The sequence below is a fragment of the Coregonus lavaretus genome (assembly GCF_964263955.1).
Source record: "Coregonus lavaretus genome assembly, chromosome: 11".
Taxonomy (NCBI): domain Eukaryota; kingdom Metazoa; phylum Chordata; class Actinopteri; order Salmoniformes; family Salmonidae; genus Coregonus; species Coregonus lavaretus.
The window spans coordinates 53,364,779-53,386,139 of NC_139998.1; the positions used below are offsets into that span (position 1 = coordinate 53,364,779).

At 45.7% G+C, this 21,361-nt stretch overlaps 1 protein-coding gene across 1 annotated transcript in view; it reads right to left on the reverse strand.

The window, feature by feature from the left end:
- Window positions 1-20,779, reverse strand: part of LOC311137659 (PDZ domain-containing protein GIPC3-like) — a gene marked incomplete at both ends in the record, with an annotated part of 44,328 nt that extends 23,549 nt beyond the window's left edge. The window contains 3 exons of the mRNA XM_084172176.1: window positions 16,340-16,520; window positions 17,487-17,672; window positions 20,489-20,779. Coding sequence (XP_084028302.1) covers window positions 16,340-16,520; window positions 17,487-17,672; window positions 20,489-20,779 — 658 coding nt within the window. The remainder of the gene's footprint in view (window positions 1-16,339; window positions 16,521-17,486; window positions 17,673-20,488) is intronic.
- Between the last annotated feature and the right edge of the window lie 582 nt (window positions 20,780-21,361).

The window sequence follows — 21,361 nt, forward strand, 5'->3', positions numbered from 1 at the left end:
GAAAGGAGACGCGTTCTGTCTCCTAGAGATGAACGTACTTTGGTGCGAAATGTGCAAATATCCCAGAACAACAGCAAAGGACCTTGTGAAGATGCTGGAGGAAACAGGTACAAAAGTATAGATGTCCACAGTAAAAGTCCTATATTGACATAACCTGAAAGGCTGCTCAGCAAGGAAGAAGCCACTGCTCCAAAACCGCCATGAAAAAGCCAGAATATGGTTTGCAACTGCACATGGGGACAAAGATCGTACTTTTTGAGAAATGTCTTCTGGTCTGATGAAACAAAAATATAACTGTTTGGCCATCATGACCATCGTTATGTTTGGAGGAAAAAGGGGGGTGCTTGCAAGCCGAAGAACACCATCCCAACCGTGAAGCACGGGGGTGGCAGCATCATGCTGTGGGGTGCTTTTCTGCAGGAGGGACTGGTGCACTTCACAAAATAGATGGCATCATGAGGAAGGAAAATTATGTGGATATATTGAAGCAACATCTCAAAACATCAATCAGGAAGTTAAAGCTTGGTCGCAAGTTGGTCTTCCAAATGGACAATGCAATGCTCAAGCATACTTCCAAAGTTGTGGCAAAATGGCTTAAGGACAACATAGTCAAGGTATTGGAGTGGCCATCACAAAAGCGTGTGCGAGCAAGGAGGCCTACAAACCTGACTCAGTTACACCAGCTCTGTCAGGAGGAATGGGCCAAAATTCACCCAACTTATTGTGGGAAGCTTGTGGAAGGCTACCCGAAACGTTTGACCCAAGTTAAACAATTTAAAGGCAATGCTTCCAAATACTAATTGAGTGTATGTAAACTTCTGACCCACTGGGAATGTGATGAATGAAATTAAAGCTGAAATAAATCATTCTCTCTACTATTATTCTGACATTTCACATTCTTAAAATAAAGTGGTGATCCTAACTGACCTAAAACAGAGAATTGTTCCTGGGATTAAATGTCAGGAATTGTGAAAAACTGAGTTTAAATGTATTTGGCTAAGGTGTATGTAAACTTCCGACCAACTGTATGTTATGTTGGAAAAAATCTGTTATAAATTCCTCTGTCCTACTTAAAAACAAGTTATCATCCAATAGGCTTTGATTAAATTTCCAATATCCTCGCCCACGTGGAAATTCAGTAAGAGTAATGTATATGCCAATTATATGATCGTCCGACCGCATTCTGTCCCCTATCAACACTTTTTAAACTTTTGGTGGCAACGAGAATGACATAAGAAAGAAGTCAAGACGACTAGCTTGATTGAGTCTCCGCCATGTATATCTCACTAGATCAGGATATTTAAGACTCCATATATCTACTAGTTCTAATGTATCCATGACATTCACGATTTCCTTAAGAGCATGATGTCACATCTGCTCCTGCAACGCCCTCTACTGCTCATCCTGTATCTCCTTGACCTGCCGCCACTCCCCCAGTACTCTCTCCCTCTACCTCTCTCTCTTCGTGTGTGTGTGTGATTGTGTGGGCGGAGACAGGTGTGCTGGAGTCAGAGCAGATCCCCACCAGCTGCAACCTGTTCCATAATCAAGACCTCTACAAATACTCAGTCCTGCCACTTCCACACTGCCAGATCGTAATCTCTGCTCAGTCAGTCTACGGTTCTAGCCGTGTGTTACTATTCAGATCCTGTTATCCTGTTGTGCCTGTTTTCCTCGCCTGACGCTGTTTTCATCTCCGCTACAGTTCTGCCCGCTCCGACTCTGGTCCCTGTCTCCAGTCCCACGTCTCGTCATCCTGCTACGATGGCAACCTCGGCGCCTGCAGAGCCTTTTTGGTACAATGTTCACTAGTATTTGAGCAACAGCCCTACTCTTATGCTAGCGAATGGGCCAAGATTTCCTTTCTGATTGGCTGCCTCCGTGGAACAGCGCTTTCCTGGGCCACGGTGGTTTGGGAGAGACAGTCCCCCATCTGCTTCTCCTACTCCAGATTCACAGAGGAGATGAAGAAAGTCTTCGACCACCCGGTCTGCAGTAAGGATGCCGCTAAACAACTCCTGTCACTCCGTCAAGGCCCCCATAGTGTTGCTGAGATGGCATGTGAGTTCCACACCCTCGCCGCTGAGAGCGGCTAGAATGAGGAGGCCCTTCAGGGAGCATTCCGGAACGCACTCACTGAGACCCTCAAGGACGAGTTGGTGTCCAGGGATGAGCCTGATGGACTTGATGAACTCATCTCTCTCGCTATCTGCATCGACAACCGTCTCCGGGAGCATCGGAGGGAGAGGGTAGGTAGGGTTGCATGTCCCATAATATCTGCTTCAGTGCCATGTCCTCCTTCTCCGACTGCATCCCATCCCCAGGCTCGTCCAAATACTGAACCCATGCAGCTTGGCCGGGCCCGTCTCTCTCCAGAGGAGAGGCAACAACGAATCGGCGCTAGGAGCTGCCTATACTGTGGCCAGGTTGGTCACTTTGTCTCCACTTGTTCCCTGCGTCCAGCAAAAGAGGGGTTTCGGCAGTAGTGTGGGATATACTATTGAGCCAAATCGCCTGCCCATCTTCCCCCAGACCCCTGCTTGAAGGCAACCTTGTGTGGCAGAGCCAGGCTTTTCCTCTGTCTGCTCTCATCGATTCGGGCACCGACGAGAGCTTCCTGGACCAAGGTGTCGTTACCCAGTTGGGCCTGGACACTGTCTCACTCGATTCACCCCTCGATGCCAACGCTCTCAATGGACAGCTCCTCACCCGTGTCTGTGAGAGAATCGTTCCAGTCATCCTGCGTCTCTCTGGAAATCACCAGGAAAAGATCAGTTTCCACATAATCAACTGTCCTTACTCTCCCCTGGTTCTTGGCCATCCATGGTTAAAGCTACACAACCCACAGATTGACTGGACCGCCGGAAAGGTAACCACTTGGAGTCACTCTAATTTTGTCACTCTAATTGTTTACATTCTGCACTTCCCCCTGCCTTGTCTGTGCCCCAGTTCATTCCAGAACCTCCGGACCTGTCATCAGTTCCTCCCGAGTATCACGATCTAGCTCCTGTGTTCAGCAAGCACCACGTCCTGTCGCTAACGCCTCATCGGCCGTACGACTGCGTCATTGACCTCCAGCCTGGAACTCCTCTCCCCAGTAGCCGGTTGTTTAACCTCTCTCGTTCCGAGCAAGAGGCTATGGAGAGGTACACCCAGGATGCTCTGGCTGCAGGACTTATCAAGCCATCTTCCTCCCCGGTGGGTGCTGGGTTTTTCTTTGTGAAGAAGAAGGATGGGTCACTGAGGCCGTGCATAGACTTCCGTGGGCTGAATAATATCACTGTTAAGAACAAGTACCCCTTGCCACTCATCAGCTCTGCTTTTGCCCCACTCCATGGTGCCACGGTGTTTACCAAACTCGACCTCCGGAATGCCTACCACCTTGTCCGCACAAGAGAGGGGGATGAGTGGAAGACTGCGTTCAACATACCACTTATTTGGTCATGCCTTTTGGTCTTACTAACACCCCTGCTGTTTTCCAGAACCTAGTCAATGACGTGCTGAGGGATGTGATTGGACGCTTCGTTTTTGTGTATTTATTTGTGTAGTTTTTTGTGTAGTTTTTGTGTATTTTTTCCAAGGACCCTGAGGCTCACCAGCAACACATTCACCAAGTTCTTCAACTGCTGTTGGAGAACAAGCTTTTTGTTAAAGCTGAAAAATGTGAGTTCTATGCTGCCACAGTGTCTTTCCTGGGTTATATTATTGCACAGGGACAGTTACGTATGGACCCTGCCATGGTCATGGCAGTCACAGAATGGCCTGCACCCTCCAACCTGAAGCAGCTACAGCGTTTCCTGGGGTTTGCACATTTTTACAGACGTTTCATCCGCCACTACAGCCGTCTGGCAGCACCTCTCACCACTCTCACCTTCACCTCCACTCCGTTCCACTGGACTCCTGCGGCAGAGTCAGCATTCCTGGAACTCAAGCGTCGCTTCACCTCCGCTCCGGTCTTTACTCAGCCCGACCCAGAACTCCAGTTCATCGTTAAGGTGGCCGCCTCTGACACCGGGGTAGGTGCTGTTCTGTCTCAACATTCCCCCTCTGATCAGAAGGTCCACCCATGTGCATTCTTTTCCAATAAGCTCTCACCTGCAGAGAGACATTTTGACATCGGAAACCGGGAACTCCTGGCAGTTAAGCTGGCTCTGGAGGAATGGCGTCACTGACTGGAGGGCTCTGTAATCCCCTTCATCATGTGGACTGACCATAAAAACCTGTCCTACATCCAGACCGCCAAACATCTGAACTCCCGGCAAGCCAGGTGGGCCTTGTTCTTTGGTAGATTCAATTTCACACTCACTTATCGCCCCGGTTCGAAGAATACCAAGCCTGATGCCCTCTCTCGCCAGTTTACCACCGACAACACGGGTACCGAGCCAGAAGCCATTGTGCCATCCACCTGCATCGTTGCCGCTGTCACCTGGGAGATCGTGTCCCGTATCCGCCAGACTCAGCAGAACCAGCCTGACCCGGGTCCTAGTAATGCTCTGTTTGTCCCAGATTGTGTTCGCTCTGATATTCTTCAGTGGGGCCATTCTACCCACCTCACCTGTCACCCTGGTATGAACCGGACCCTCTCCTTCCTGCATCAGTGCTTTTGGTGGCCCACCATGGAGAGAGATGTCCGGGAGTTTGTCTCAGCCTGTTCGGTTTGTGCCCGGAACAAAACCTCCACTAAACCCACTTCCGGTCTGCTCCACCCCCTTCCCATACCTAGTCGCCCCTGGTCACACATAGCTCTGGACTTCGTCACTGGCCTTCCCCCGTCTAACGGTAACTCCGTCATCCTCACCATTATTGACAGGTTTTCCAAAATGGCTCACTTCATTCCCCTCTCCAAGCTCCCGTCCTCCAGGGAGACCGCAGACCTGTTAGTATCCCATGTGTTTCGTCTGCATGGCATCCCCACTGACATCGTTTCCGACAGAGGACCCCAGTTTACCTCCCAGGTATGGAGATCCTTCTGTCCAGCTCTTGGTATCAATGTCAGTCTTTCTTCTGGATATCACCCCCAGACCAACGGCCAGACAGAACGGGCCAACCAAGAGATGGAGACTGCCCTACGCTGCGTGACTTCTGCTTACCCTTCCTCCTGGAGCGCTCAACTACCCTGAGTTGAATATGCCCACAACACCCTCACCAACGCCTCGTCAGGTATGTCACCCTTCGAGTGTGCTCTGGGTTACCAACCCCACCTTGTTCCCCGCCCAAGAGGTTGAGGTTGCGGTTCCCTCTGTCCAGGACCATCTGTGCCGTTGTCACCGTACCTGGAGGAAGGGCTGCCCTTCTTCGTGCCTCCGACAGACCCAGTCCCAAGCCAACCGTCGCCGGGCCTCAGCTCCAGTCTACACCCCGGGTCAAAAGGTATGGCTCTCATCGAAGGTGGCGTCAAATAAACTTTCCCCCCGATTCATTGGTCCCTTTGAAATTGACCGTGTCATTAACCCCTCTGCGGTGCGCCTGAAACTCCCAGCCTCTCTCAGGATCCATCCTAAACAATAGATATTATATTCCTTCTCTTTGAGCCATGTAAATATTGTTCTTCTTTTGTTATTATCTGCTAAGCCATTACAATTATAACTGGCTATACTTATTTCACCACATACCATAATGAGATACAAGTTTCAAATCTATTTATCATTATATACAGTGGGGGGAAAAAGTATTTAGTCAGCCACCAATTGTGCAAGTTCTCCCACTTAAAAAGATGAGAGAGGCCTGTAATTTTCATCATAGGTACACGTCAACTATGACAGACAAATTGAGGGGAAAAAATCCAGAAAATCACATTGTAGGATTTTTAATGAATTTATTTGCAAATTATGGTGGAAAATAAGTACAAGCAAGATTTCTGGCTCTCACAGACCTGTAACTTCTTCTTTAAGAGGCTCCTCTGTCCTCCACTCGTTACCTGTATTAATGGCACCTGTTTGAACTTGTTATCAGTATAAAAGACACCTGTCCACAACCTCAAACAGTCACACTCCAAACTCCACTATGGCCAAGACCAAAGAGCTGTCAAAGGACACCAGAAACAAAAATGTACACCTTCACCAGGCTGGGAAGACTGAATCTGCAATAGGTAAGCTGCTTGGTTTGAAGAAATCAACTGTGGGAGCAATTATTAAGAAATGGAAGACATACAAGACCACTGATTATCTCCCTCGATCTGGGGCTCCACGCAAGATCTCACCCTGTGGGGTCAAAATGATCACAAGAACGGTGAGCAAAAATCCCAGAACCACACGGGGGGACCTAGTGAATGACCTGCAGAGAGCTGGAACCAAAGTAACGAAGCCTACCATCAGTAACACACTACGCCGCCAAGGACTCAAATCCTGCAGTGCCAGACGTGTCCCCCTGCTTAAGCCAGTACACGTCAAGGCCCATCTGAAGTTTGCTAGAGTGCATTTGGATGATCCAGAAGAGGATTGGGAGAATGTCATATGGTCAGATGAAACCAAAATAGAACTTTTTGGTAAAAACTCAACTCGTCGTGTTTGGAGGACAAAGAATGCTGAGTTGCATCCAAAGAACACCATACCTACTGTGAAGCATGGGGGTGGAAACATCATGCTTTGGGGCTGTTTTTCTGCAAAGGGACCAGGACGACTGATCCGTGTAAAGGAAAGAATGAATGGGGCCATGTATCGTGAGATTTTGAGTGAAAACCTCCTTCCATCAGCAAGGGCATTGAAGATGAAACGTGGCTGGGTCTTTCAGCATGACAATGATCCCAAACACACCACCCGGCCAACGAAGGAGTGGCTTCGTAAGAAGCATTTCAAGGTCCTGGAGTGGCCTAGCCAGTCTCCAGATCTCAACCCCATAGAAAATCTTTGGAGGGAGTTGAAAGTCTGTGTTGCCCAGCGACAGCCCCAAAACATCACTGCTCTAGAGGAGATCTGCATGGAGGAATGGGCCAAAATACCAGCAACAGTGTGTGAAAACCTTGTGAAGACTTACAGAAAACGTTTGACCTGTGTCATTGCCAACAAAGGGTATATAACAAAGTATTGAGAAACTTTTGTTATTGACCAAATACTTATTTTCCACCATAATTTGCTAATAAATTCATTAAAAATCCTACAATGTGATTTTCTGGAGAAAAAAAATCTCGTTTTGTCTGTCATAGTTGACGTGTACCTATGATGAAAATTACAGGCCTCTCTCATCTTTTTAAGTGGGAGAACTTGCACAATTGGTGGCTGACTAAATACTTTTTTCCCCCACTGTATGTTTGTAAATTTACCAACAAAAAATACCATAGTGATTGTCCATACAGCTGTACCATGATATTTGCATTGCTACTAAGTAACCCTCCAATTGTTCTCCACTATTCCCCCCGCTAAAGCCCCTCCCCATCTCAAGTTGGGCCGTCATCCCAGTGATCGGCTTACCACCCCCGTCCCCCCGGATCCCTAGGCCCCCGAGAGGCCAGGACCCATCCTTCGAAAACAGCACACAGTGCCACCCACAAAACAGAAGCAGGTCAACCGCCAAAAGCATTTCCAATGCTGTCACCTCAATATATATCTTGCATATCTTAATTTCCATCATTATCAATTAATATGCGTAATAATGTTGGTGGTTCATGCGTAGGATTGTTACCTATAACCCGGATTGCCATTGTATTACATTACATTTTTGTCAAGCAATTATTACTTTAGCACATACTCTAACACACTCAACCTCTTTCCTCCACAATCAACCATAAGATCAGATGCTCAACGGTTGTTACATCCCAGAGCCCAACTCAAGAAAGGACCTGATTTACGAATGCATATACAGTTGCAGCTGTTTGAGAAAGCATGCAAGATTGAGCAAAAATTGACAACAAGGTGATGGAGATCAGATCCACCCTCTTCCCCTGAGACACAAACACTCTGGTCCCTCATTGTAACCATTTTTCCCAAGCATCTCTGTGCAGTCAGACTTTTGATTATTCTCTGATTGTCCGAGTGTGACCCCATCCCCATGGGTTACTGCAGCCAGTGTTGCCAGCACTGCCACTACCTGGGTGGGGGTACCCCAGCGGAATCCCCACCGGCTAGGTACAAGGTCGTCAAGGTTCTCATTAGCAGCTTTGAGAATTTCCTTGTGTATTATGCTCTCCCATCTGGGGGCTCTGGCTTTGTAGGACCAACCCTGCCAGGCAGGTTCAGAATCTTGAGGGGGCGGTGCTGCTCTAGTAGGTCTCTGACCGCATTTATTTTTCTGTTTTGGCTGCATATAGGCAACTCACAGCAGGGCCATAAAACAGATGGGGACTTCTCTTTGGTGTATGGGTCGCTCAGGAGGGTGTCTAGGATATAGGGTTGGGGATCGTTCCATCATGATAGGACAATAAAAAAATAGATTAGATGTCCACTTTATTTTAAAATGTATATCCCTCATCTGCACAAAATTGAATCTCACAACCCCTGCTCACAGACACATGTTGGTCTGGGATATGCAACCATTTCCTTTCTCACTCACTTAATGCCACACTTTTTCAAACACAAAAACGCACACCACACCTTCCGTCACAATACATCCACACATACCCACATACTGTGCCTTCTATGTCTTCTGTTTGCTAAGTTTTTATATCCACCATGTTGAATGAGTACTTGTGTTCTAATTAGTTGTAATTGAAGATGTATTATTTTGCTTGTTATCTTTTCTTGTAATACCGTCTTATCCCTTTATAAAATACTATAAATACTATAAATGTGCTTTATTATTACAATCCCTACCATGGCTAGTATTGGGTGTTCCATTATTCGACTCCTCTATTAGAACTTTCAGAATAGCCATGGAGTAGTCTTTGTGTCGCGGAACATTTGGTTGTCAATATACAGTTTATCGACAACGAGAGCAACACGCTTCCCTTTTAATCTATTTTCCTTGAAGATTGGGTACAGAACTTTGCGTCGTTCTGCAATCTCCCTCAGGAACTGATCATTCATGCCTATTTTCGTGCCAGCAAGTCTTTTACCTAGGCTTTTAACCATTACTTTACCCTTAAAGAAAGCAAATTTGGCAACGATTGGACGCTCATATCTCTGTCCTTTTGTCCGAAACGGTGTACACGTTCGAGTTGGATTTTATCGACAGGTATTCTTACCAGATAGACTCTTACATTTAAAACAGGCAATATCCAAGTCTCTGGCTCTGGTGTCATATTGGTGGACATCTCTATTATAAGTCAAATAATTTGATAGGTACCTGTGGGCTGAGTCAGTAATAATTCTATGGACCAGACCAAGTTGAATTAATATTACCCTTTTCTCTATAGATAGCCAGCCTAGCTGATTAAAATGCTCAACCTCCAGATGAGTACAAGGGGGGAGTTTCAGTACAACTCTCACCAGCTTGTTTTGGCTGGTCTGTAGCTTATTCTTTAGATGTTTGGGGCTGCTGGTGAACCATGATGTGCACGCATAATCAAAGTGACACTGGACTAGCGCACCTGACAGAGTCTTTAGGGTGTCACTATCAAGATATTTTTAGGTCCGAGCAAGAAATTAAATGTTATGGTTTTATCTTTGTTAAATCCTTTAGGGCCATAGTCTCACCAGTAAGGTACCCATCCAATTCACACCCAAGGTAGCTGACTGAGGTCTTTGGTGTAACCTCTGAGTTGCCCACTTTGACACTAAAACCAGGGGACCTTGCAACCTTTACCCTGGAACCAAATGAGATGGATTCCGTTTTTTCCAAGCTGCAGAGAAAGTTTGCTATCTGAAAGCCATTTTACTGATATTAGATATAGAGCAGGCTGATTTCATATCGTTAATGTACAGTAGGAAGAGAAGTGGGCCAAGGACGCTCCCCTGTGGGACCCCACAGCTAATCCCCTTCACACTAGAATGTTTCCATTAACATCCACCATTTTGTCTCTACCTGTTGAGTAGGATTTAACCCAGTCAATGGCACCGCTGTTAAAACCAAGGGCTTTTAACTTTTAGAGAATGATACTATGATCAACTGTGTCAAACGTCTTCTGCAGATCCAGAATTACCATTCCACAAAAATTTCCCCGGTCAACTTCTCTCCTGATAAAGTCAGTTAAAAACAATAGATATACGTGTCAGTGGAGTGGGACTTTCTAAAACCAGACTGTAGTTCGTATAACATTTACATTTTAATAATTTAGCTGCCGCTCTTATCCAGAGCGACTTGCAGTTATAAAATAATAATTAATATTAAATTCAGCACCATCTCTTAAAAACCTGGCACAGATATTGTCAAGGCCTGCAGCTTCAGCCTGAGCCACTGCTTTAAAGGAATAGGCATCAGCTTGTGCACCCATCTTGGAGTAACAGCCTAGGATATTAACCCCCCCCACCCCACCCCCCCCCTCCTCTTTGGTTATGTTGTATTCTCGAAATGCAGAATTCCTTTATCCATATCTAGATATATAAGTACCGGGTCCCAATTAACTTTACTCAAGTGATCAATAAATGCACCTGCGCTATAAAAAGATAAAGGGATAGTTCAGCGTTTGTATAAATTTAGATTTTGTTTCCTTACCTTGAAAGCAGGCTATGGACAAGGAGTGACTGCAATATACACTTTGGTTTTGCACCAACACAATCCAATCAAGAGAAGATTTGGGCATGAAATGTAACACACATGTTAAAAGGGGGAGACTGATTTTGGTACAAAAATGCTAATATTAGCATTTGTTGGCAGTGACTCGTTTAACAAAACCAAAGTGTGGATTGCAGTCCCTCTTTGTCCATAGACTGTTTGCAAGGTAAGGAAACAAATATCTAAATATGAAATATGAAATCGCTGAACGATCACTTTAACCTTTGGATGGAGCGGTGTTTTTCTCTTGTAAGGGAGAACAACTGAACATCCCGCGATCATATGATCCTGTGTTGCAGACTAACATGTGCCACAAAAGCCTGGGTCATGGGTAGTACGACACAACAATTACACTGTGCAACACTCTAAATGTATCCCAAAATGTTAATTTCAGGACTAAATACAGTATTACTAGGCATACTTCTCACAGCATTTTAGCAATGGGCATACAAATAAATATAGCTGCCCATTTCAACAAGTTCAAGTTCACCTCACGGTAATTATGTTTCATAACAGTTTTATTTTGGATATGTGATGTGTTTACTCCTACAGAGTAGTTGAGTGTTACTGATTATTCACAGGAAGTGGCTTCAGGTTTTTTTTTCCCTCTCTGAACAGGATGTCGATAAGGAGGGGAAGTTTACTGTAATCAGGTGTTGGCTCCAGACCACCTCAAGGCATTTCCCCTGTGAGTTAGTATGAAACCATTTGCCCATGGACTCATTTACTGGTAAATCTTGTTAAAAAGTGAAGTATGTGTTTTTCCAAGGTCCCAATGGGTAGATTGTGGACTGATCGTGTCTTTGTCGGTGGGCAGGCGTGCAGAATCAGCAGGGGATCAAATACTTTTTTCCCTCACTGTAGATAATATACAGAGAGTAGCAGCAGCGTAAAAGAGGGGTGGGGGGGGCAATGCAAATAGTCTGAGTAGTCATTTGATTAGATGTTCAGGAGTCTTGGGGGTAGAAGCTGTTTAGAAGCCTCTTGGACCTAGACTTGGCGCTCCGGTACCGCTTGCCGTGCGGTAGCAGAGGGAACAGTCTATGACTAGGGTGGCTGGAGTCTTTGACAATATTTAGGGCCTTCCTCTGACACCGCCTGGTATAGAGGTCCTGGATGGCAGGAAGCTTGGCCCCAGTGATGTACTGGGCCGTACGCACTACCCTCTGTAGTGCCTTGCGGTCAGAGGCAGAGCAGTTGCCATACCAGGGGGCCCCGTGTAGCTCAGTTGGTAGAGCATGGCGCTTGCAACGCCAGGATTGTGGGTTCATTTCCCACGGGGGGCCAGTATGAAAATGTATGCACTCACTAACTGTAAGTCACTCTGGATAAGAGCGTCTGCTAAATGACTAAAATGTAAATGTAAAATTTTTGTTCAGTATTCATAACCTCCTGATATCGGGTCTGATGTGGAGGTCAGAGTGATTGTAATTCTGTTTTCTGACCAGGGGAGGGTGCTGGCAGGGCTCTCCAACCCTGTTCCTGGAAAACGACCCTTCTGTAGGTTTTCGCTCAGTGGTGGAAAAAGTACAAAATTGTCATACTTGAGTAAAAGTAAAGATACCTCAATAGAAAATATCTCAAGTAAAAGTGAAAGTCACCCAGTAAAATACAACTTGAGTAAAAGTCTAAAAGTATTTGGTTTGAAATATACTTAGTATCAAAAGTAAATGTAATTGCTAAAATATACTTAAGTATCAAAAGTAAAAGTATGAATCATTTCACATTCCTTATATTAAGCAAACCAGTAGGCACAATTTTATTGTATTTTTATTTATTTATGGCTAGCCAGGGGCACACTCCAACACTCAGACATCATTTACAAACAAAGCATTTGTGTTTAGTGAGTCCGCCAGATCAGAGGCAGTAGGGATGACCAGGGATGTTCTCTTGATAAGTGTGTGAATTAGACCATTTTCTGTACTGCTTTTGGGTGTCAGGGAAAATGTATGGAGTAAAAAGTACATGATTTTCTTTAGGAATGTAGTGAAGTAAAAGTAAAAGTTGTCAAAAATATAAATAGTAAAGTAAAGTACAGACACCCCAAAAAACTACACTGCTCAAAAAAATTAAGGGAACACTTAAACAACACAATGTAACTCCAAGTCAATCACACTTCTGTGAAATCAAACTGTCCACTTAGGAAGCAACACTGATTGACAATAAATGTCACATGCTGTTGTGCAAATGGAATAGACAACAGGTGGAAATTATAGGCAATTAGCAAGACACCCCCAATATAGAAGTGGTTCTGCAGGTGGTGACCACAGACCACTTCTCAGTTCCTATGCTTCCTGGCTGATGTTTTGGTCACTTTGAATGCTGGCGGTGCTTTCACTCTAGTGGTAGCATGAGACGGAGTCTACAACCCACACAAGTGGCTCAGGTAGTGCAGCTCATCCAGGATGGCACATCAATGCGAGCTGTGGCAAGAAGGTTTGCTGTGTCTGTCAGCGTAGTGTCCAGAGCATGGAGGCGCTACCAGGAGACAGGCCAGTACATCAGGAGACGTGGAGGAGGCCGTAGGAGGGCAACAACCCAGCAGCAGGACCGCTACCTCCGCCTTTGTGCAAGGAGGAGCTGGAGGAGCACTGCCAGAGCCCTGCAAAATGACCTCCAGCAGGCCACAAATGTGCATGTGTCTGCTCAAATGGTCAGAAACAGACTCCATGAGGGTGGTATGAGGGCCCGACGTCCACAGGTGGGGGATGGCTTACAGCCCAACACCGTGCAGGACGTTTGGCATTTGCCAGAGAACACCAAGATTGGCAAATTCGCCACTGGCGCCCTGTGCTCTTCACAGATGAAAGCAGGTTCACACTGAGCACGTGACAGACGTGACAGAGTCTGGAGACGCCGTGGAGAACCTTCTGCTGCCTGCAACATCCTCCAGCATGACCGGTTTGGCGGTGGGTCAGTCATGGTGTGGGGTGGCATTTCTTTGGTGGGCCACACAGCCCTCCATGTGCTCGCCAGAGGTAACCTGACTGCCATTAGGTACCGAGATGAGATCCTCAGACCCCTTGTGAGACCATATGCTGGTGCGGTTGGCCCTGGGTTCCTCCTAATGCAAGACAATGCTAGACCTCATGTGGCTGGAGTGTGTCAGCAGTTCCTGCAAGAGGAAGGCATTGATGCTATGGACTGGCCCGCCCGTTCCCCAGACCTGAATCCAATTGAGCACATCTGGGACATCATGTCTCACTCCATCCACCAACGCCACGTTGCACCACAGACTGTCCAGGAGTTGGCGGATGCTTTAGTCCAGGTCTGGGAGGAGATCCCTCAGGAGACCATCCGCCACCTCATCAGGAGCATGCCCAGGCGTTGTAGGGAGGTCATACAGGCACGTGGAGGCCACACACACTACTGAGCCTCATTTTGACTTGTTTTAAGGACATTACATCAAAGTTGGATCAGCCTGTAGTGTGGTTTTCCACTTTAATTTTGAGGGTGACTCCAAATCCAGACCTCCATGGGTTGATAAATTTGATTTCCATTGATAATTTTTGTGTGATTTTGTTGTCAGCACATTCAACTATGTAAAGAAAAAAGTATTTAATAAGATTATTTCATTCATTCAGATCTAGGATGTGTTGTTTAAGTGTTCCCTTAATTTTTTGGAGCAGTGTACTTAAGTAGCTCCTACCCAGTTGTAACTAACCTTATTCAGCTTATCAACCAGCTAATTGTTAGAATCAGGTGCGCTAGATTAGGCTTGGAGTGAAACCCTACAGGATGGTAACTCTCCAGGAACAGGGTTGGAGAGAAACCCTACAGGATGGTAACTCTCCAGGAACAGGGTTGGAGAGAAACCCTACAGGATGGTAACTCTCCAGGAACAGGGTTGGAGAGAAACCCTACAGGATGGTAGCTATCCAGGAACAGGGTTGGAGAGAAACCCTACAGGATGGTAACTCTCCAGGAACAGGGTTGGAGAGAAACCCTACAGGATGGTAGCTATCCAGGAACAGGGTTGGAGAGAAACCCTACAGGATGGTAACTTTCCAGGAACAGGGTTGGAGAGAAACCCTACAGGATGGTAGCTATCCAGGAACAGGGTTGGAGAGAAACCCTACAGGATGGTAACTCTCCAGGAACAGGGTTGGAGAGAAACCCTACAGGATGGTAGCTATCCAAGAACAGGGTTGGAGAGAAACCCTACAGGATGGTAGCTATCCAGGAACAGGGTTGGAGAGAAACCCTACAGGATGGTAGCTATCCAGGAACAGGGTTGGAGAGAAACCCTACAGGATGGTAGCTATCCAGGAACAGGGTTGGAGAGAAACCCTACAGGATGGTAGCTATCCAGGAACAGGGTTGGAGAGAAACCCTACAGGATGGTAGCTATCCAGGAACAGGGTTGGAGAGAAACCCTACAGGATGGTAACTCTCCAGGAACAGGGTTGGAGAGAAACCCTACAGGATGGTAGCTATCCAAGAACAGGGTTGGAGAGAAACCCTACAGGATGGTAACTCTCCAAGAACAGGGTTGGAGAGAAACCCTACAGGATGGTAACTCTCCAGGAACAGGGTTGGAGAGAAACCCTACAGGATGGTAGCTATCCAGGAACAGGGTTGGAGAGAAACCCTACAGGATGGTAACTCTCCAAGAACAGGGTTGGAGAGAAACCCTACAGGATGGTAACTCTCCAAGAACAGGGTTGGAGAGAAACCCTACAGGATGGTAACTCTCCAAGAACAGGGTTGGAGAGAAACCCTACAGGATGGTAGCTATCCAGGAACAGGGTTGGAGAGAAACCCTACAGGATGGTAGCTATCCAGGAACAGGGTTGGAGAGAAACCCTACAGGATGGTAACTCTCCAAGAACAGGGTTGGAGAGAAACCCTACAGGATGGTAACTCTCCAGGAACAGGGTTGGAGAGAAACCCTACAGGATGGTAGCTATCCAGGAACAGGGTTGGAGAGAAACCCTACAGGATGGTAGCTATCCAAGAACAGGGTTGGAGAGAAACCCTACAGGATGGTAGCTATCCAGGAACAGGGTTGGAGAGAAACCCTACAGGATGGTAGCTATCCAGGAACAGGGTTGGAGAGAAACCCTACAGGATGGTAGCTATCCAGGAACAGGGTTGGAGAGAAACCCTACAGGATGGTAACTCTCCAAGAACAGGGTTGGAGAGAAACCCTACAGGATGGTAACTCTCCAGGAACAGGGTTGGAGAGAAACCCTACAGGATGGTAACTCTCCAGGAACATGGTTGGAGAGAAACCCTACAGGATGGTAGCTATCCAGGAACAGGGTTGGAGAGAAACCCTACAGGATGGTAACTCTCCAGGAACAGGGTTGGCGAGCCCTGAATTGGAGGTTACAGCTCCAGAGTCTACTCTCCAGATATCTTTCCAGTACTTATCACTCCATATTCAGGAAATGCATAAACTGTACTGCAGCTGTTCATTAAAAACCTACTGAAACTACTAGTAATAATATGCCATTTAGCAGACGCGTTTATCCAAAGTGACTTACAGTCAAACATTTTCAGTACGGGTGGTCCCAGGAATCAAACCCACTATCCTGCCATTGCAAGCACCATGCTCTACCAACTGAGCTACAGACACAACTTCACAGGAAAGGGTCAAATACAAGGGAAGGAAAGTACACTCTTAAATTAATTATTCAGTTTAAACTTTATAGATTTTTTTTTTTACAAAGATCCTTCAAACAATCAATGAATGAGTATTGCCTCGGATTAATTGGTTATCTCAACAACACCCTATGAATTCGTTACTCACCAAAGGCTTTCTTGGGCCCCACCAATCGTAGAGTGAAGGGTGTTCCCCTTGGTTGTTCCTTTAGCATCTTAGCCACTTCGTAGTGCCGACACCCGACAATGCTCTGGTCATTGATGGCCTCAATGTGATCACCCACGCATACTGTCTTGAGCTGGTCAATGGTGCTATCTTCCTTTATCCTCTGCAGAAGAAACAGACAGGGTTTGGGTAGGAGGTAGTCCATCTACCTAATCCTATTCTATTAAATGTTGACATCTTGACAAGTATCTAGGCTACACTATTACATATTCATCATTATAAACTGGGTGGTTCGAGCCCTGAATGTTGATTGGCTGAAGGCCATGCTATATCAAACCGTATACCAAATATTTTTACTCTTCTAATTACGTTGGTAACCAGTTTATAATAGCAATAAGACACCTCGGGGGTTTGTGGTATATGGCCAATATGCCACGGTTAAGGACTCCGCGTTGCGTCGTGCATAAGAACAGCCCACAGGCGTGGTATATTGGCCATATACCACATCCCCTCGGGCTTTATTACTTAAGCATAAGTCGGGAGAATGTTACAGGGAAACTTCAGTCAGGTGGGAAGCAAAATGATTTGACTGTTTTTCGTTGTTGTTTTGTGGTTAAAATGTGTAGAACAGATAGGCCTTTATCATGTAGGCTAAAATACAGTTCACCTCAAAGTCAACCTTGAGTCTGCTCTGTGACAAATGTTACCATAGTTTGGAGGAAGGGTAAGGTAACAGAGCGTCATGGAAGCACAGCCACATCGTATTGGAATTTCCCTCTGCTAAAATATGTCACAATCCTTAAATGTTTCAATCTGGTTCTAGGTACTTCCTCTGCCCAGGCGCTGCTGACTCATGTCAGAACTTACAACGCCTGGATAGGAATTTTAAACATCAGCTAACCACATCATGTTATAGCAATCTGGTGCCAGACTGCACAGTCGATGACGTGGCACATAACCATTGGTTGATACATGCAACGTCTGAGCAGGGGAACATGACCTCTCTCTTCACTTAAAAACTGGCCTTTTACTCTGACCTTTAAATTTAGCCTTTAGCTCTGGCTTTTACGTCTATGGAACATTCTGACTCAGATAAGGTTTACTTACTTACTTTAGGTCTGGCTTTTACCTTAATGAAAGCATACCCTGCTCCGTTGTCAGTGATGGTCAGCCCGAGGGCGTCCTCCGTTTTGGTGACCTCCACCTCTTTGGTCTCGCCCCTGACGTGGGCGAAGATGAAGTCCTCCAGGCCGATCTGACCACCCAACAGCTTTTGCATGTCCACCTTGTGGGAGTTCAGAGTGCAGAAAAGGATCTATGCCCACAGAGAAGAGAGAGAGGAGCAATGGTCAGAAGGCAATACATGAGGGTAGTTTGGAACATGAATGATTGTCATCCCATTCAAATGAAGAATCATTAAAATGTTCATCTGTCATCCTCCTGAACTTGTTAAGTCACAGCAGTATGGAACAACCTGAAGTGGTGTGAATGAATGGAAATGGCTTTGATCTACATTCCTCTAAATGAAGAATACTGTAGCTCCGCAAAATGTAATGACATCTAAAGAAGGGTCTTTAACATCACAGGAGATGACAGGGTCGTGTTCAGTAGGGAGAAAAGGTTTTAAACAGAGTGAAACGTTACTAACTGAACTTGCCCAATAAGAACAAAGATTTTTGTTTTCTTGTCAAACAATAAATCAATCACATGTATTTATAAACCCCTTTTTACATCAGTGGTCCTCTGTAGCTTAGCTGGTAGAGCACGGCGCTTGTAACGCCAAGGTAGTGGGTTCGATCCCCGGGACCACCCATACACAAAAAAATGTATGCACGCATGACTGTAAGTCGCTTTGGATAAAAGCGTCTGCTAAATGGCATATTATTATTATCAGCAGTTGTCACTAAGTCGTTTTTTACAGTGACCTGGCCTAGACCCCAAATAGCAAGCAAAAGCAGAAGCAGAGGAACATTGGCACAAAAACTTCCTAGAAGGAAGAAACCTTAGAGAGTAACCGTGCTCTGCGGGGTGGCCCATCCATCCTCTTCTGGCTGTATTGAAACCATTCCGCAAACATTGTGTCCTACACTACACTCAACCTTTAACACGACTCACAAACCTCTCCTGATTCCCATGTCATACTTCTCAATCTCAACAGCAGAGGGCAGTGTTGCAACATAGATTCACCAAAGAGACTGCACTTCATGTGGCCATTTTGTGATCTTATCTGGACAGTACAATCCTGGTCCTGGAGAGCCACCGTATATTCAGGCTTATATCAAGCCCAGCACTAACACACTGGATTCACCTAGTGGTCAGCTAATCATAGTTTTCAATCTTGAACACTGTTAGTTTAATGCTAGTTTTGGGGACAGAAATAAAAGCATGCACTCACTTCCTGGATCCTTCTGGATTTGCCACCCCTGCTCTTTTATACTCTCTCTCAGTTCTGCATTTGTTACCTGTAGGTCATTTGTTACCTGTAGGTCATTTCTTACCTATATCAGTGGAGGCTGCTGAGGGGAGGACGGCTCATAATAATGGCTGGAATGGAGCGAATGGAATGGCATCAAACCATGTGATTGATGTATTTCATACCATTCCACTGATTCCTCTCCAGCCATTACCACGAGCCCGTCCTCCCCAATTAAGGTACAACCAACCTCCTGTGGTATAAACTCTTGTCTCAGCCTTGCTGGTTATCATTGACACTAGTTCAAGGACAGGCATAAATAAGCCTGGGTGGAAAGTGAGACAACAGCTTTATTGCAGGTTGTAATGTGAAATGCTGCCAGCTTGCTGACTTTTCTTTTTTTTATGCCAAAGAGCACATGGTCTGTCCTGTCCAAAGCCCTAGAATTAGAAATATATTCAGAATATGATTAGAACATGATCAGAATATAATCAGAATATGATTAGAATATGATCTGAATAGAATCAGAATAGAATCAGAATATGATCAGAATATGATCAGAATAGAATCAGAATATGATCAGAATAGAATCAGAATATGATCAGAATAGAATCAGAATATGATCAGAATAGAATCAGAATATGATCAGAATATGATTGTGCTCTTTTTCTACTGTTCACTTTTTTATTTGGCCTTTTTGCTGGAATGTGTTTAGCATTCAAGAGCACTGAGCAAAATACAACATTAAACCATCAACATGACATAAAACAGAAAGAGAGGCTGGTCTTACATAGTGTGATACTAGTTAGACAGATGTGACTTAGTCTTCATTAGCCTCTGAAGCTTTATAACCTAGTTAAATAATTCTGCATCATCAGTGGCCTACAGGGTACAAATGAAGACATTTCTGAACATTTCAGTGTACTCCCACTAATATGCCTTAAATACAAAGAGCCTGCTATAATATCACATATACAAAGTACAGAATTATTAGGAACACTGACAAACAACCCCTCCCCCCCAAAAAAGGAACCTTCTGTATTACGGTGTTATAGTATCAAATGTGTTCTTGAAACTATATTATATAATTCTACTGACCAACCTTAGATCACCCTTATCTTTCTGTCATCTGTGATGGCATTGAGACAGCAACAGGTTGCAGTGTGGACAGCCGTGACCCACTAAAAGGTTGTTCACTAGGCCAGATCAGTAGATTTCGCTCAAGGACAATTTGTGTGTGTCTTCCAACTGCTTTTACGACATTACTAGAAGGTCATCCTCACATTGGAGATGTTCGATGTTAAAAGCATGCATTAGTTACTAAAAAAACAACTCAGCAACCACTCATTTTGACAAACTCTGCACCTGTCACTCAGAATTCGGCTCTGGAATGTTCTGGAAATGTTTTATGAATTATTTTCAAACTGACTATTTGTATTTAATCCGTGACAGTTGATCAAAAGTCAAAATGATCAAAGTCCTTCAAACTGAACATAATCCGGAGCAAATGATTGCGTAGTACATCATGGAAACAGGTCTAATTTGAGACGAAAATAGTCAATCAACCTTAACCAAACAAGGAGAAACATTTAGATATTACATTTTCATTCAAACTGTCAGCATGACCTAAAAGCAGAACATCCAAATGATCAGATCTTATACTGTATTGGCCTAACCAGTCAGCAGAAATGAACAAAGAATACCCTAGCCTACCGTACCTCCGAGGGAGAGATATGAAACACCTCAGCGATCTTGGCATACAACTCCTTGACATTGGTGAAGCCATGGATGCGGCCTGTAGGGCTGCCATGGGCCAACTGGGTGTGGAAGACGAGCCTGGGCCTTGGGTACTCGGGTGGCCCAGGCGGAGGTGGGTCTGAGGGGGGCAGCGGCGGAGCTGAGGGCTCCACACCCCCACGTGTCTGGCTCTTTTCCTTTTCCTCCGCGGCCGGCCCTCCGGCGTTGTTGCTGTCCTGCGCTAGCGGGCTCATCTCTTCTCCGTTCTGCATCGGCCCCAGCTCTGGGTTGGTGGTCCTCTGTGAGTCCTGGTGTATGCTGCCCTAGCTGGCCAGAGAGAGAGAGTCTTTCCCCCTCTGAGCTGGGGCCCTAGGTGCAGCTGAATTAGTGATGAGAGTAGCCAGGTAACGGCAGCCCAAGGAGGCCTGCTCGGCCAGGTGGAAACCCAACACCCAGAAGAGGGGGATCGTATGTGTGACACCGGAGACCGAGGGCAGATAGGGAGAACAACATATAACACCACCACCGTCTGTCTGGGGGCGCTAGGTAAAGGGACTCACACATGACCCCAAGAGGATGGCACGTTTGTTGTAGGGGCTAAAAAAACGCTTACCATATCCATGATATCATGTGTCACCTGGAGTTGGCAGACAGACATTGTCAGAGTGTTGGTGGTAAGGAGACACTCTGTCCTGGGAGTAAAGTCCCTCCAGTCCTTATTAATGAAAATATATTAAAGTCAGGATGGATCCTCCTCAACTTGTTGGCCTTTTTAACCCTACAGCCAGCCCACGGATACACAAGAAGCCTACTTAGCCTGATAAATGGTTGTTTAATTCGACCCCATGCTGAAA